At 41.7% G+C, this 13,170-nt stretch overlaps 1 protein-coding gene across 4 annotated transcripts in view; it reads left to right on the top strand.

Annotated features, from left to right (window-relative positions):
- Positions 1-13,170, top strand: part of LOC127683357 (uncharacterized) — a 58,972-nt gene that overhangs the window by 22,868 nt on the left and 22,934 nt on the right. For 2 of the 4 annotated variants that reach the window (XR_007977526.1, XR_007977525.1), the window contains exon 2: positions 9,367-9,502. The exons of 1 other annotated variant lie outside the window; for it this stretch is intronic. Coding sequence is in view for 1 of the 3 variants with exons in the window: in XM_052180535.1 (XP_052036495.1) it covers positions 9,367-9,502; positions 12,412-12,556 (281 nt within the window). In the remaining 2 variants the exon portion in view is untranslated. Of the gene's footprint in view, positions 1-9,366; positions 9,503-12,411; positions 12,795-13,170 lie in introns of those variants that run through there. One more of the 4 variants, XM_052180535.1, reaches the window with a different exon arrangement.

The raw sequence follows: 13,170 nt of genomic DNA, 5'->3' as shown, positions 1-13,170 counted from the left end.
GCAACTTCCCAGGCTTGGCCATAAAGGATGATGCAGCTTTTGTCTTGGCATGGAACCCATGGAGATCTGAGCTGCAACAGAAGATATCTGCCTACCCAGAGGCTCCATGATGTGGCTGTGTCGCACACAGAGCATCCTCTGGCAGGTACTCTCACATAGTATGCAAGTGAAGACGACTCCGGGTGGTGAGCTTGAGAGATGGCTCAGGAATCAAGAGCACTCACTGCTCTTGCAGAGGACCCAGCTTTGGTTCTCAGTACCCACATGGTAGATCACAAAACTATTCTAGGGGATTTATACCTCTTCTAACACCTGTGGGCTCCTGCCTAAATGTGGTTCAAATCCATACACTCAGGCACACAGATACACATAAAATGGATATATGGATAAGCTAAAAAGACTTCCCAGATGGTTCCAGCCCAACTTTTAAGTCAATCCAACCTTCTGTTGGATTCTGTCTGTCTTCCTGAGGTCTTGGATGTCACGGAACAGAGACAGCCATCAACAGCCACCTCCTCAAGTTTGCTCCAGATTCCCGACAGACGGACCCCATGAACATGATAAAAATGCTTGCTATTTGTTTTAGCTCTGTGAGGTTTGTCATTTCACTGTAATGCGAAGAGGACAGACACATTTTACCAATGACGAGAGCCACATTTGCCTTTGCTGTCTAACTTTCCTGTGTCTTTATGGCCCTCCAGTCCTTATTATTGACATATCTATAATTTTGTTTTCCAAAAATAGTGCTACTAGGCTGGTGAGATGGCAAAATGGGTAAAGGTGCTTGCTGCCAAGCCTGACAGCATGAGTTTGATGCCTGGAATCCACTGTAGAAGAGAGAAATGACTCCAATAAGTTGTCCTCTGATCTTTACATGCATGCTTTGGCATACATGCATGTGTGTGCATGTACACATACACGCATACTAAATGTAATGACAATTTAAAGCTAGTATTTGTATAAATTAGAAACCCAGGATTTAAGATAAAAGATACCCATAATCCCATTATCTAAATTAGAGCTACTTAGTCTTTTTCTATTTACAACCTTATTTTGAGATACATTTTTGTTTGACCCTAGATATAAAGACATATGAGATAGGTATACAAATAAAACATTAAATAATACTAAATCATAAATTAATTTTAAGCATTTACATAAAATTTTGAAATTTATTAAAGATGCAAACAAATTTGCAGGCAGAAATGGGTATGTTTCTTTTTACATCAATAACAAAACTAAAACTTGGGTGAATAATTGATTCCTGGAATGTGCAGCATCTTCAACCTGTTTTGGAATTGATGAATATTTTAAATTTGCAGTTGTCAGGGCTAAGAACACTGCTTCACAATTATTATTATTATTATTAATTTCTTTAATAAAACTCAAGTCAGCAATTCAAATGCCAATTTATTTGCTTCTTGAGAATCTTTCTTTGTAGCCTTAAGGTCTTCAAACTTGTAATATGGAACCAGGCTGGCCTCAAACTCACAGAGATCTTCCTGTCTCTGCCTTCTTAGTGCCAGAGCTAAAGGTGTGTGCCACCATGCACTTCTCAAACACCAATATTAAAATTTAAGCACAAGCAAATGCATGGGTCTCTGATTCTTGTGCCTTCTCTTTTCCTTCTGTTTGTTTGCTTTGCCCAATTCCAATATGTTAGTTTTTGTTTTATCTTATATTTTATTTTATCATTATTCCTTAGGTACCTGTTTATTTTCTAATGAGAGACGGAAAGGGAGTAGATCCAGATGGGAGGGGAGGTGGGGAAAAATTTGGAGGAGCCGAGGGGAAATGTCAATTAGAATATATTATGTGGGAAAAAGATTTATTTTCAGTAAAAGGGGAAAAAAGACTAAACAAAATGAAACAAAAAAAAAAAAACCCATCAGATACAACAAAGTCTTACACAGTGCAATCCAAATGTATACCGGATCAATGCTTACATGCAGAGAAATGATGGTAATATAAAAAGCCCTTGTTTTCTGTAATTGAACTACTATTATATTTGTATAAGAGCAAGTGACTTTCTACCTACTGTATAGACACATTCACAACAAAATGTATAATGAGACAATGCAGAAGGTCCTCCATCTTGTGTTCTTACTGAAGCCATTTCAGGTTTAACTAGAATCTGAACTCCTTGATGGTAAGCCCTGTGGAAAATTACCCAACTGTATTATAGGAACCTAAGGTCAAGATGTCCCAGCTAACTGCTTATCTGAGCTTCTGTTAAACTGCTTGCTTGCACAGAACCCTGTACCCTTACCTCCATCTGCTGGGTGAGATGTCAGGACATGGTTTTTGGCTTCAAAAATCTTGGGCTCTAGATACTCAGTGCTACACTTAGATCCTGAATATCCAAGTGTAGATAGCTTCAGCTGGCTGGAATAAAGACTTTCAATTGGCTATAAAACATGTCTGAATGGTCATTTCTGGTGGGCTTCATGTAACAATAACACACATTAATATTAACTCATTGGAGTAGGCATTTGTTGGTGTTACACATTATGATCAAGCACATGTTGTATGCTCTAAACTGAGGCTGCAGTTAAATCACACAATGCAACATGGGTGAGCACTGCCAAAAACTCCTCTGATTCATCATACAGTTTATGTTAATTTACAGTTATTGCATTTTCAGAAGACTGTTATGCTACACCTCTGGGTCTGGTAAGCTGTTGCTTTTGATTGTGGTTAAATCACCTTCCATCAGCCCTTATCCCATTTTTGTTTAAATTCTCTTGCATGTTCTCTCCTTTCTTTCTGCTTTCCTCCAGCATTAATTGTAATGTTTAGTAGCAAGCACTTTTACCCACTGAACTATATTACAGTAGCCCTGAAAGAATTTTCTTAGTGAGCAACTCATGTTCTATCTGTCCTGCTATGAACCTCCCTAATCCTGTGTGAAGGTACTGGTTTGACTCTGAAAGGCCATATGACAAGATGTGTTGTGAAGATTTGAAGGGGGGACATCGGGGCTGGAGAGATGGCTCAAAAGTTAAGAGCACTGACTATTCTTCTAAAGGTCCTGAGTTCAAATCCCAGCAACCACATGGTGGCTCACAACCATCTGTAATGAGATCTGTTGGCCTCTTCTGGGGTGTCTGCTACAGCGTACCACCCCCCCAGTCCAACTTGTAATAGTTTTTCAAATGAGTATTGAGAATGTGGTAATTTTATTTTTTCTTTTGACATTTTCTGTTTTCTAATTATAAGGTAAATAATAAGATCTAAGCAATATATCAACAAACAAAAGGACACAAAAAACTTATAGAACACTTCTTACTGTCACTCATATATAAATTTTCATATAGTACATTAGTCATCTATAGATTATTTGATACAATGTGTTGAGATTTTTCTGTTTTATCTACACAAACTCAGTTGTATTCTTGAAAACTTGTATGTTGAGGTCCTATTTACCAGTGTGATTAATTTTTCTCATAAATAACTAAAGCTAAATAAGATCATAAGGGTGGGTCCCTAGGAAAAGAAGAGGCCCTAGAGATGAGCATGGTGGGACATGGCCCAGGGGACACAGAAGACAACAGTTTGCAAACTAAAGAAAAACTGAGCCAGCCAACATTTTGATTTGAATTTCTAGCATAGTATAAAAATTATAATAAATAAATCTAAAAAAAAGGGGGGGGGGAGAAGTCACTGTTTCTTTATTTATCTCTAAAGAATATATATTTTTTAACTTGACAATTTTTTTTTTAACCAAAGTAATGGTGTCAGCAACAATGTCATGCACCACCTTTGCTGATTCTAGGGTCTCAGTTTGTGATTGTTATTGAGGTTGTTATACAAACTCAAATCAAAATACAATAAAGTCATGGAAAAAAGGTGATAAAATAGCAAATTTCTCTGACACTGTGCGTAGGTGCACATATGGGCTCCTCCCCCTCTTTCTTCCTTTGTTCCTTCCTTCTTTTCCTTCCCCCACCCTTTTCTCTCTCACTTAAACATTGAGGGTAGTTTGAAGTTGACCTATTTTGCATGCATTTTTAAATAATGACGACTTTGGTTTTAGTACTGAGAATCTAAAGTTTTCTTTTTCTCGGCTAGACAATAAAGAGAGCTCTGCCTTTTGACACTTTGTTGCTTGTATGAACTTCTGTTTTGTGGGGGAGAGAAGCTGAGATGGGCTGCCAAGTGTGCAGGGCAGAGCAGAGAACAAAAGTCACTCTTTCCAGGACGTGTTTTGACCAAAGCTTAATTCACTCTAGAGGAATTTAAAAATAAAACTCCTCACCTATAAGATGTATTTGACAACACTTTGGATTTTAATGTGAACCTATGTAATATAGACACAATTACATCTTGCAGCATATTAATGTCGCCTAAAGTGTGATTTATTTATAGAACTTATCATCTCCCCAGTTCCCAGTCAGAAGCCCATACACAGTAATTAAGCCATTATAAAAACACAATAGGATATAACATAATAGATCCATCCTGCTGTCAAGGCACACAGAGTGGGGGAATCAGGGGAACACAAAAGAGCACAATTCATCCAATTTAGTCCTGCTGTGGAAATGTCACAAACCAGTACCCTCCAAAGCGTAGAGAGGAAGAAAGTAATTTCCACAGACAACTGGGCATTGAGTCTTAATTGTCAGAAAATGGGAGGCCAATCAGCAAGCAGCCAACCAATCCACCAACATTGATCAATTATTGAGGAACAGTGGATCCAAGGTGCAGTCTGATCTCAAGGGGCTCCCAGTCACACTGGGAAACAGGCTCAGAACAAACACACACTATAGCAAGGGTCCAGGAGATGTTACAAGGAGATTGGATTAAGCAAACAACACAGAAGGCACGTTCTGTAAAGGTGAAGGAAAGCTGCTTATGCAGATCCAGAAATGCCAAGGAAATTGTGAGGAGACAGTGGAAGAAGAGAAAGGATGATAGTAAAAAATTGAGAAATCAAACATTCAAGAAAAACACATGCAAGTATTCAGTGAAATAGTTTCTAAAATAAAAGAGTAGACATATTATGAAGACATTGCTTTCCTTTTGAAAAAAATTGTTCTGACAATGTGTAGTAGAAAAAATGAAGGGATGGCAGGATGGCATAGTGGATAAGGTCTCCTATTGCCAAGGCTGACAACCTGAATTTGATTCAGTTTGGAATCCACATGGTAGAAGGAGAGATCTAACTCTTCTAACTTCCACATGCACATTAGATATGTAGTGATTTGAATGAAAATGGCCCTGTGGGCTCATAGTAAATGGCATTATTGAGAGGTGTGGCCTTGTTGGAGGAAGCTTGTCACTTAAGGGTAGACTTTGAAATTTCACATGCTCAGGCCAGGTTCAGTGCGCTCTCTCTCTCTCTCTCTCTCTCTCTCTCTCTCTCTCTCTCTCTCTCTCTCTCTCTCTCTTTCTCTCTCTCTCTCTTCCTGTTGCCTTTGGATCAAGATGAAAAACTCTCAGCTCCTTCTCCACACCATGTCTGCAGGCATACTGCCATGTTTTACACCATGATGACAATGGACTAAACTTCTGAACTACAAGCCAGCCCCAATTAAATGTTTTCCTATATAAGAGTCGCCATGGTCATGGTGTCTCTTCACAGCAACAAAACCCTAACTAAGACACTGTGACATAACTGCACAGATATGCACATACATACAAGTAAATGTAACAAACTATCTTATCTAAAGATACATAAAGTGTTTGTAATATGATACATTTTTAAAAAATTCCCATGTGGTAGAGAATAAAATTGAAAAGAAATATATCAACTTTTATACATTACAATAGTTATACATTTTATTATAATAGATATACACACATACATCCACATACATCTTACAGTATAATAGATTGAAACTAGGGCTTTGTAGGTGCTAGGCAAGTTCTTCCCCTACAACTCCCTAGTCCAACTTGTAATAGTTTTTCAAATGAGTATTGAGAATGTGGTGATTTTATTTTTTCTCTTGACATTTTCTGTTTTCTAACTCTAAGGTAAATAATAAGATCTGAACAATACATCAACAAATAAAAGGACAACAAACAAAAGAAAAAACTTATAGAACACTTCTTACTGTCACACATATATAGAGTTTATATAGTATGTTATTCATCTATAGATTATTTGACACAATGTGTTGAGATTTTTCTGGGTTATCTGTACAAACTCAGTTGTGCTCCTGAAAACTTGTATGTTGAAGTCCTATCTACCAGAGTGATTTTTTTCTCATGAGTAACTAAGGCTAAATAAGGTCATAAGGGTGGGTCCCTAGGAAAAGAAGAGGCCCTAGAGATGAGCATGGTGGGACATGGCCCAGGGGACACAGAAGATAACAGTTTGCAAACTAAAGAAAAACTGAGCCAGCCAACATTTTGATTTGAATTTCTAGCATCTAGACCCTTGAGAAAATAAGCTTCTTTTGTTTAAATGGCTCAGTTTCTGGTATTTAGTTATAGCAGTGCTGGCAGACACTGTATTTGCCCATATTTTTTTTTAACCAAAATTTTAACCTAAAAGTAGCTCATGGTGTTTGTGCACTAGAATGAACTGTCCATTCCACTTTCATTTCTTATTTTTGTCATTTCTTTTGGGTCATCATCCCCATACCAAACATTTAACATATGCATCTTTCTGGGGGACATTTCATATACAAACCATCATCAGCCTGGCCCCCATCCAGTGCCAGTGAGTGCTGCTGGTCCTCCATGATGCAGGGAGAATGTGTGTGTGTGTGTGTGTGTGTGTGTGTGTGTGTGTGTGTGTGCTTCTGAGGGTGTGATCAGGTCTTCCCTTTAGGACTGGATAACTCCTTACCCCACTTCTAAGCCAGTGGATGGTTGGCATCCTTTACTGCTACCTTTCCTTTTGTTTGCTAATTAATCTACCTTCTCAGAGTTTCTGAAACACCAGCCTGTGAAACATCACAGTTTACCTGCACAGTATCTTCTTGTCTAAGAAATTGATTTTTTTTTTTTATCTATGCCAAATGAAGGTTATCCGTCACCAAAGATTACACTTGACATTGTGAAGCACCCACAGGTTAGTTTAAGAGTTACGTTGAAGCAGGGGTCTCTGCACTTGGTAGGTAGAGGTAGGAGGATCAGGTGTTCAAGGACATCCTTGGCTGTATAATGCATGTGAAGCCAATTCAGGCTACATGAAAGGCTACCTCACAAAACCAAGAAAAGAAACAAAACCAGCCAGACAAACCCACAATCAAACACTAAGAGTCGAGCCCAATGAGGAAATTTTATTTATCTCTGATTTTGCTTTTATTTGCCTTTCTCACTGGGGAGCTCTGCCTTCAGCTAGCCACAGATGTTTGAAACAGGAGCCTAGGTAGGTTTACTGTGGTCCTAAGCAATATCTTAACATTAGCACTTTCAATATAGAATGTCAACTCTCAAAAGCCTCTTATAAATAACCCAAACTTAAAAATGACTGAGTGATTTTAAGTGCTATGATTTGGTTAAATTAACATTGGCTATTGGAAAGATTTTATAATCATGACTAAATATTAGGAGTGCAAGGGTTAACTCTGGAACGCTCTGGGGTGGGGAACTGGTAGTTGCTGCATCAATATCCTTGATGATTCCATTTTCTTCCTTTATAGGATGGACATGGCTCAAGCCAGGACTTAGCCAAGGTTGTATGGCAGTTAAAATTCAACTACAACCACCCAGTCCCACTGAACAACTAAGTCTCTTGTACGCATTGTATTTAGTTTCATCAAATCTTGTCTGCTCCATCTTTGGTCTACTTGGAGTTCATGGGTCTGGAATCACATTTGAGTCCCCTTCTCCACCCCACCCTGACTATTCTCCATTTCTGTATATGAGCATGATTCCTGGGGCCATGTAGGATTAGCTTCTATTTCCTCCATGGCTAGCTCACATCATGTCCTTCCAAGGAAGGCAATGCTTTAATCTGTGAGTAAATGCTGGGATAAGTTCTTGTGCACTGTGTAAAAGCACCACCTGTCAACAAAGAACTGAATGACCTATAGCAAGACAGTGGAGCATAGGTGGGACTTTTGGAAAGAGATAGGAATTCTCTTTCCAAGTTTTGGAAAGAAATAGGGAAGAGTCAGGAGCAGGAGATTTACCACCAAGAAGCAGAGCAAGTCAGATGTATGACGCTGAGGAATGGTAACCAGCCACATGCCAGATATAGAATGGTAAAACAGGTTAGTTTAGTTATGAGCTAGTTGGGCAACAAATTGAGCTTAAGGTCTAGGCATTAATTCATAAATAAATAAGCCTCTGTGTCATTCATTATTCGGGAAATGGGCAGACATAGAAGAGGCCAATGGTTATAAGTCTATGTATCTCTGTATAATGTATGAACTCTGCCACTTACATAGGCATTATCATTGCACAGTGACATTATGGATTGCACAGACATTATGCATGGAAATAGGGTTGTAGATTTTCAGACAAGGCTATTACTCTGGGCATTCCAAGTGAGCTCAGTGTAGGTACATGGGACCTTGAAAAGGTAAGACGGCGAAGCAGGAAGTTCAGGGAAATAGACGGTAAAGGAGTGCTTTGAACCACATGACAGTCTTGGCCTATCACAGATGGCTTAGGAAGAGAAAGAATATTGGTGCCTTTAGGAGCTAGGACTGGCCTACCATGAAAGTCAGCAAAAGAACAGGAGCCCCAGTCCTGTAAGCACAAGGCTGAAATCTGTTGACAAACTTAAAAACCAGATTCTCCCTTGGAGGCCACAGAAAGAAACAACCTTCTGTCACCTGGATTTGGGTCTGGCTCGCATTAGAAAATGGACCTACAGGGTTCCTCTCTAGTTGTCTGCCCTCCCCCATTTCAGAAGCCAATGGTCCACTTCCTCCGCTCAAATGGACTTTAGCTGATCTGTTGCTCATTAACTAGTCCTGCTTATGCCAGTCACATCAAAATCCCACTCCCTGGCCTGTCACCTTCAACTCACGTCTTGCATTAACATATTTCTCCTTGCAAGACTTGGTACTTATGTGAAAATGATTGTATAAGATGCCCTGGGTAACATGGGCAATGGTAAACCTTAACTCTGTTTAGAGTGCACGATTACAGGGTACTAAGGGGAGATGGAGATGGAAAACTATGGATAAGTATAGTAGGAAGGGTGTAATATCAGATGAACGGGTGACTATGTTATGACAAAAACATGACAGCTCTGGCATTGAGAGAAAAGTGTGTGTGTGGGGTTGGGGGTGGGTGGGTGGGTGGGTGTATGTGTGCTCATGTGTGCATGTGAGCGTATGTGGGGCTGTGTGGAAGACATGAGAGTATAGACAATCCTACCTAAGACTTCACAGAGCTTCAGTCAGACTTTATTATCCTGCTTGATAGTGCATCTCCCAACAGTGATAACTCTCCCGACAGGTGGAATAGCAGTGGACGCGCCTCAGCGCAGGACGGCACCTGTCATCACTGACTCCGCGCCATGGACTGCCAGTTTGAGGGTCTCTGCCCCTCTGCTTGCCCAGCATAAAGCAAAAGACTGCAGAGGCACACTCAGGTAGAGGATGGCATGGGGAGGGACAAGGACAAAGTTCCCACAGCTGGCTCAGGCAGCCAGAGGAGAGCCACACTGAACACTCTCCTTGTGTAGCTTGCTTATTGTTAGAGTCTGACACCCTGCCAAGTTATTCGTATTTCTTCGTTGTCAGCAGCTCAGTGCAGGACAATAGGGAAAAGAGTTCTTTTGGCCTCTCCTACACTTTAGCCCAGAGAAGAATGGTTTTTGAAGTTGGACTTGAATGGTCTCCTTACCTTATTTGCCCTGACCCGCAGTTGCACTGGGCTCGCCAGCGGGGAATCTAGAACACGGGCATGGAAACTCTGTGTTTACAGGGTGAGCCCAGAGCTTCCACACTCCCTGAGCCACAGCCCGGAGTGGTGATTTAGGACGGGTGTGGGAGGGAGGCTCGCTGTCAGCTTGACAACCACCTTTTTGAATTGAGAATTCTAACCAAACTTGCAAGGCCCTGCCTAAGTTTTGAGAGTTTTTTTTTTTTTTCTCTTGGAAAATGTCTGGATCTTGCCTGCACCCCCACCCCCACCCCCTTCCTGCAAGAAGAGATGGCTAAGAGATGACAGGTTTACTTGGATACGAATTCACTGTTGGATTTTTTTTTTTTCTGAGTTTAGTGCCAAAAAGTTCTGCAATTTGCTGAATAAATTTTTCTGAAATTAGACAGGGGTGAATAATTGAGAGCGAGCCGCCTGGGTCGTTGGGCTGTGGTGGCTCTGCCCTTCTGGGAACATGGGCCCCTCCCTTCCCAGCCACGGCTCCTGGGCAAGTTGATCATTCTGAACACCAGGCTCTGATTCACAACTGTTCAAACTGCTCGTTCCTGGCGTTGCAGAGATGCCGCCACTCTGAGCAGCCGTGAGGTTTCCTCCTATTTGTCCGTAGGATGGCAAGGATTTATTTTTATGGCATCGGTCCTCAATGCTTTTCTATGACTCTCAGGAAAACCTATACAGCACTCAACTCTCATGCGGGGCCCCAAGAGCTGCAGGGTCAGCAAAACCAGCCAATAGCGTGCCTGTACCACAGCAGGCTTTCATCCTAGAGTGAGCTCTCTGGAGGCTAGGGAGAGGCTCAGTGGCTAGGGGTGCTTACTGTTCTTGCAGAGGACCCTGGTTCTGCAGCCAGCACACATCTGGAGTTTACAACTGCCTGTAACTCTGTTCTAGAAGATGTGATGCCTTTTGTCTTGCCCAAGCTGCTGCGGACATGTGGTACACATAAACTCAGGCCCACACATGTACGCATGATGATGATGATGACTATGATGATGATGATGATGATATTTTTTTAAAGAAGAAAAATAAATAAGCTGTCTGAGTTTCCTGACTTTGTGGATTGGAATGAGAGCAGCATCTTGCAGGTGCTACTTAGAAGCCCAGAAAAGGCCGTGAAATGATGTTTCACCACAGAAAATGGCTCCTCTGTAAAGTTTTTTACAGAACATGGCTCTCCCAATTAATATGCACAAAGTCTTCTCAGCTCAAGTTCATTTGTTCTTAGGTGGGCATTAGGACTTTATAGCATCATTAATTAACACCGAAAGCATTGCTTGATACCCGTATAACACTAACTCTAATTAAAGGCACTGGAATAAACGATATCCAGTCACACCAGGAAGAGCATGGGGAAGGAAGGAGACTTCCCTTGTGGGAAGCTTGTGTTTTGATGCTTCTTTCTCTTGGTCTAACCATGTCACAGCCTTGGAGTATAAGAAGAGCTTCTGGAATGCAGGCTTCCCTACACAGCATCTGGTGGTAGAGATGGTTAGGGTTCCATCCCACAGGGTTGTCAGGGCAAGAACTGGGTCCACACTGAGCTCCCTGGGAGGGAAGGCCTTCGGGTCATGGTATTGTGTGAGGGAACCCCAGAGGGAAGTTTCAGTCCTCTGATAGCAGGCTGGCTGTGAAGAGGCAGCAGCTCCCCAGTGGGTTATCTTCCCTCAGATGCTCCCTACTGAAGAGGAAGTGCTGAGACTGGAATGAGCCAGTCAATGAATTTCTCTTTGAACTTCTCTGGGAAGTGGGTCTGAGACTTTGAAAATCTTCAAAGACCTCAGCCCATGAAATCTATAGTTGATTTTTTTCTCCTAAGTTGCCAGCATTAACAAAAGATTTGTATTCAGAAAGGAATAGGACAGTTCTCCCAGCAAGAGACCTAGATATTAATAGGATGAGTGAGACAGGGAAGCCATAGAATCTGCTCTTGAGGAAGTACCAAGGAATAAATAAGGATTAACTTTGGTCACGTCTGTGGCATCAGAGGGCAACAGGGGGGAAGGGCCAGTGTGGGCTTTTGGGGCTAAGGTTGGGGAAGGAAGAGCGGGACAGGATAAAATACCATCCTGTGGAAGTTGGGAAGCAATGAAATGCCCTCAAGAGCTTCATCTTTGTCAACATCTTGAATGCTAGTTTTGAAGCTACAGCATAATAGTTTGTCAGTCCTCAGTAGGTATCAGATAGGAGCTTACCTGGGGTATGGAGGCTTGATACCCTACTGTACAGTCTGTATGGTTTACTCAATGATTCCCCATTGCTTTTTAGCAATGAAATCAGACTCCAAGGGTCATCCAACTTGCTCAAGTATCTTTACCTTGAAGCTACAATAACAGGGAGGCAAATCTGAGTCTGTCAAACTCCAGCCACTACATTTTGTTTATAAGACCAAAGGGTCTTATATCTCATGGTCCCCAGATTCTGAAAGAGTCCCACTTGGGGGTGGGATTATTTTGCTTCTGATTTTCAGAGTCCTCAGTTTTATGTCACCAAATGAACATGGGCTGCTTAAAGTTGTCAGCTCTGGGGCTGAGGCCGTGACTCCTCACTCTTCTGCCAGGACGAGCAGACACAACTGGCTCTGCTCAGTGAGGGTTTTGGATGACTCCTCTCTTTCAGCTATGGTGGTTCCTTTATCCATCTGCCCCACTGGCACTTGAATTGCCAACAGGAAACAACTGCGAAGAGGGAAACCATTCTTCCAGGCAAAGGAAATGCACGGTCCTTGAGTCAGTGGAGCTCCGAGAAGAGGAACCAGATGTAGCCAAGATGGCACCCACCACAGGTGCCTGTGAATTGATGGAGCCCAAGGCCTCTCGTAGATTGTGAGTCATCTGCCTCCTGCAGGATGCCAGCTAAGCCTGCAGCTCCGCTGAGGAAACTGTTGAGTAAAACCTGTCTGGGTTCAGCCTCTAGACATCTCTGAGCTGTAGCCTTGGTTGCCGGAAGCAAAGAAGTCATGGTTCTTGATACAGGATCCCCAAACCCTCACGTCCCCCATCTCCTCTTTCACTGTAGGAAAGAGCTGTGTGATAAACCTTCACTGCTGTGTCTTGGCTGCATGTTTCAGCAATATCGCTATGTCTGGAAACAGCTACAGAAGCATTCATGAGCCAGCCCATTGCTCTGAGTGAGTAAGTAGCCGGTGTGGCCTGTTCCTTTGGATTATTGATAAAGATGTGAAGCAAAGAGGAAGCCCTGAAGTCTCCTGCTCTTCTTTCAAGGTGTCAGAAGTGACAAATGGCTATTGATTTTTACTGGAAGAGACTGGACTAGGTATTATTATTATTATCATCATCATCATCATTATTCCTTTCTCTATTCCCTCTTTCTTTCTTCTTTCCTCCCTACCATGCCACCCCTTCTTTTCTCTCTTCC

The sequence above is a fragment of the Apodemus sylvaticus genome, chromosome 4 (genome assembly GCF_947179515.1).
Source record: "Apodemus sylvaticus chromosome 4, mApoSyl1.1, whole genome shotgun sequence".
In the NCBI taxonomy this organism is placed as follows: domain Eukaryota; kingdom Metazoa; phylum Chordata; class Mammalia; order Rodentia; family Muridae; genus Apodemus; species Apodemus sylvaticus.
Note: the sequence above shows the minus strand (reverse complement) of the source record. Positions and strands in the feature narration are given on the sequence as shown.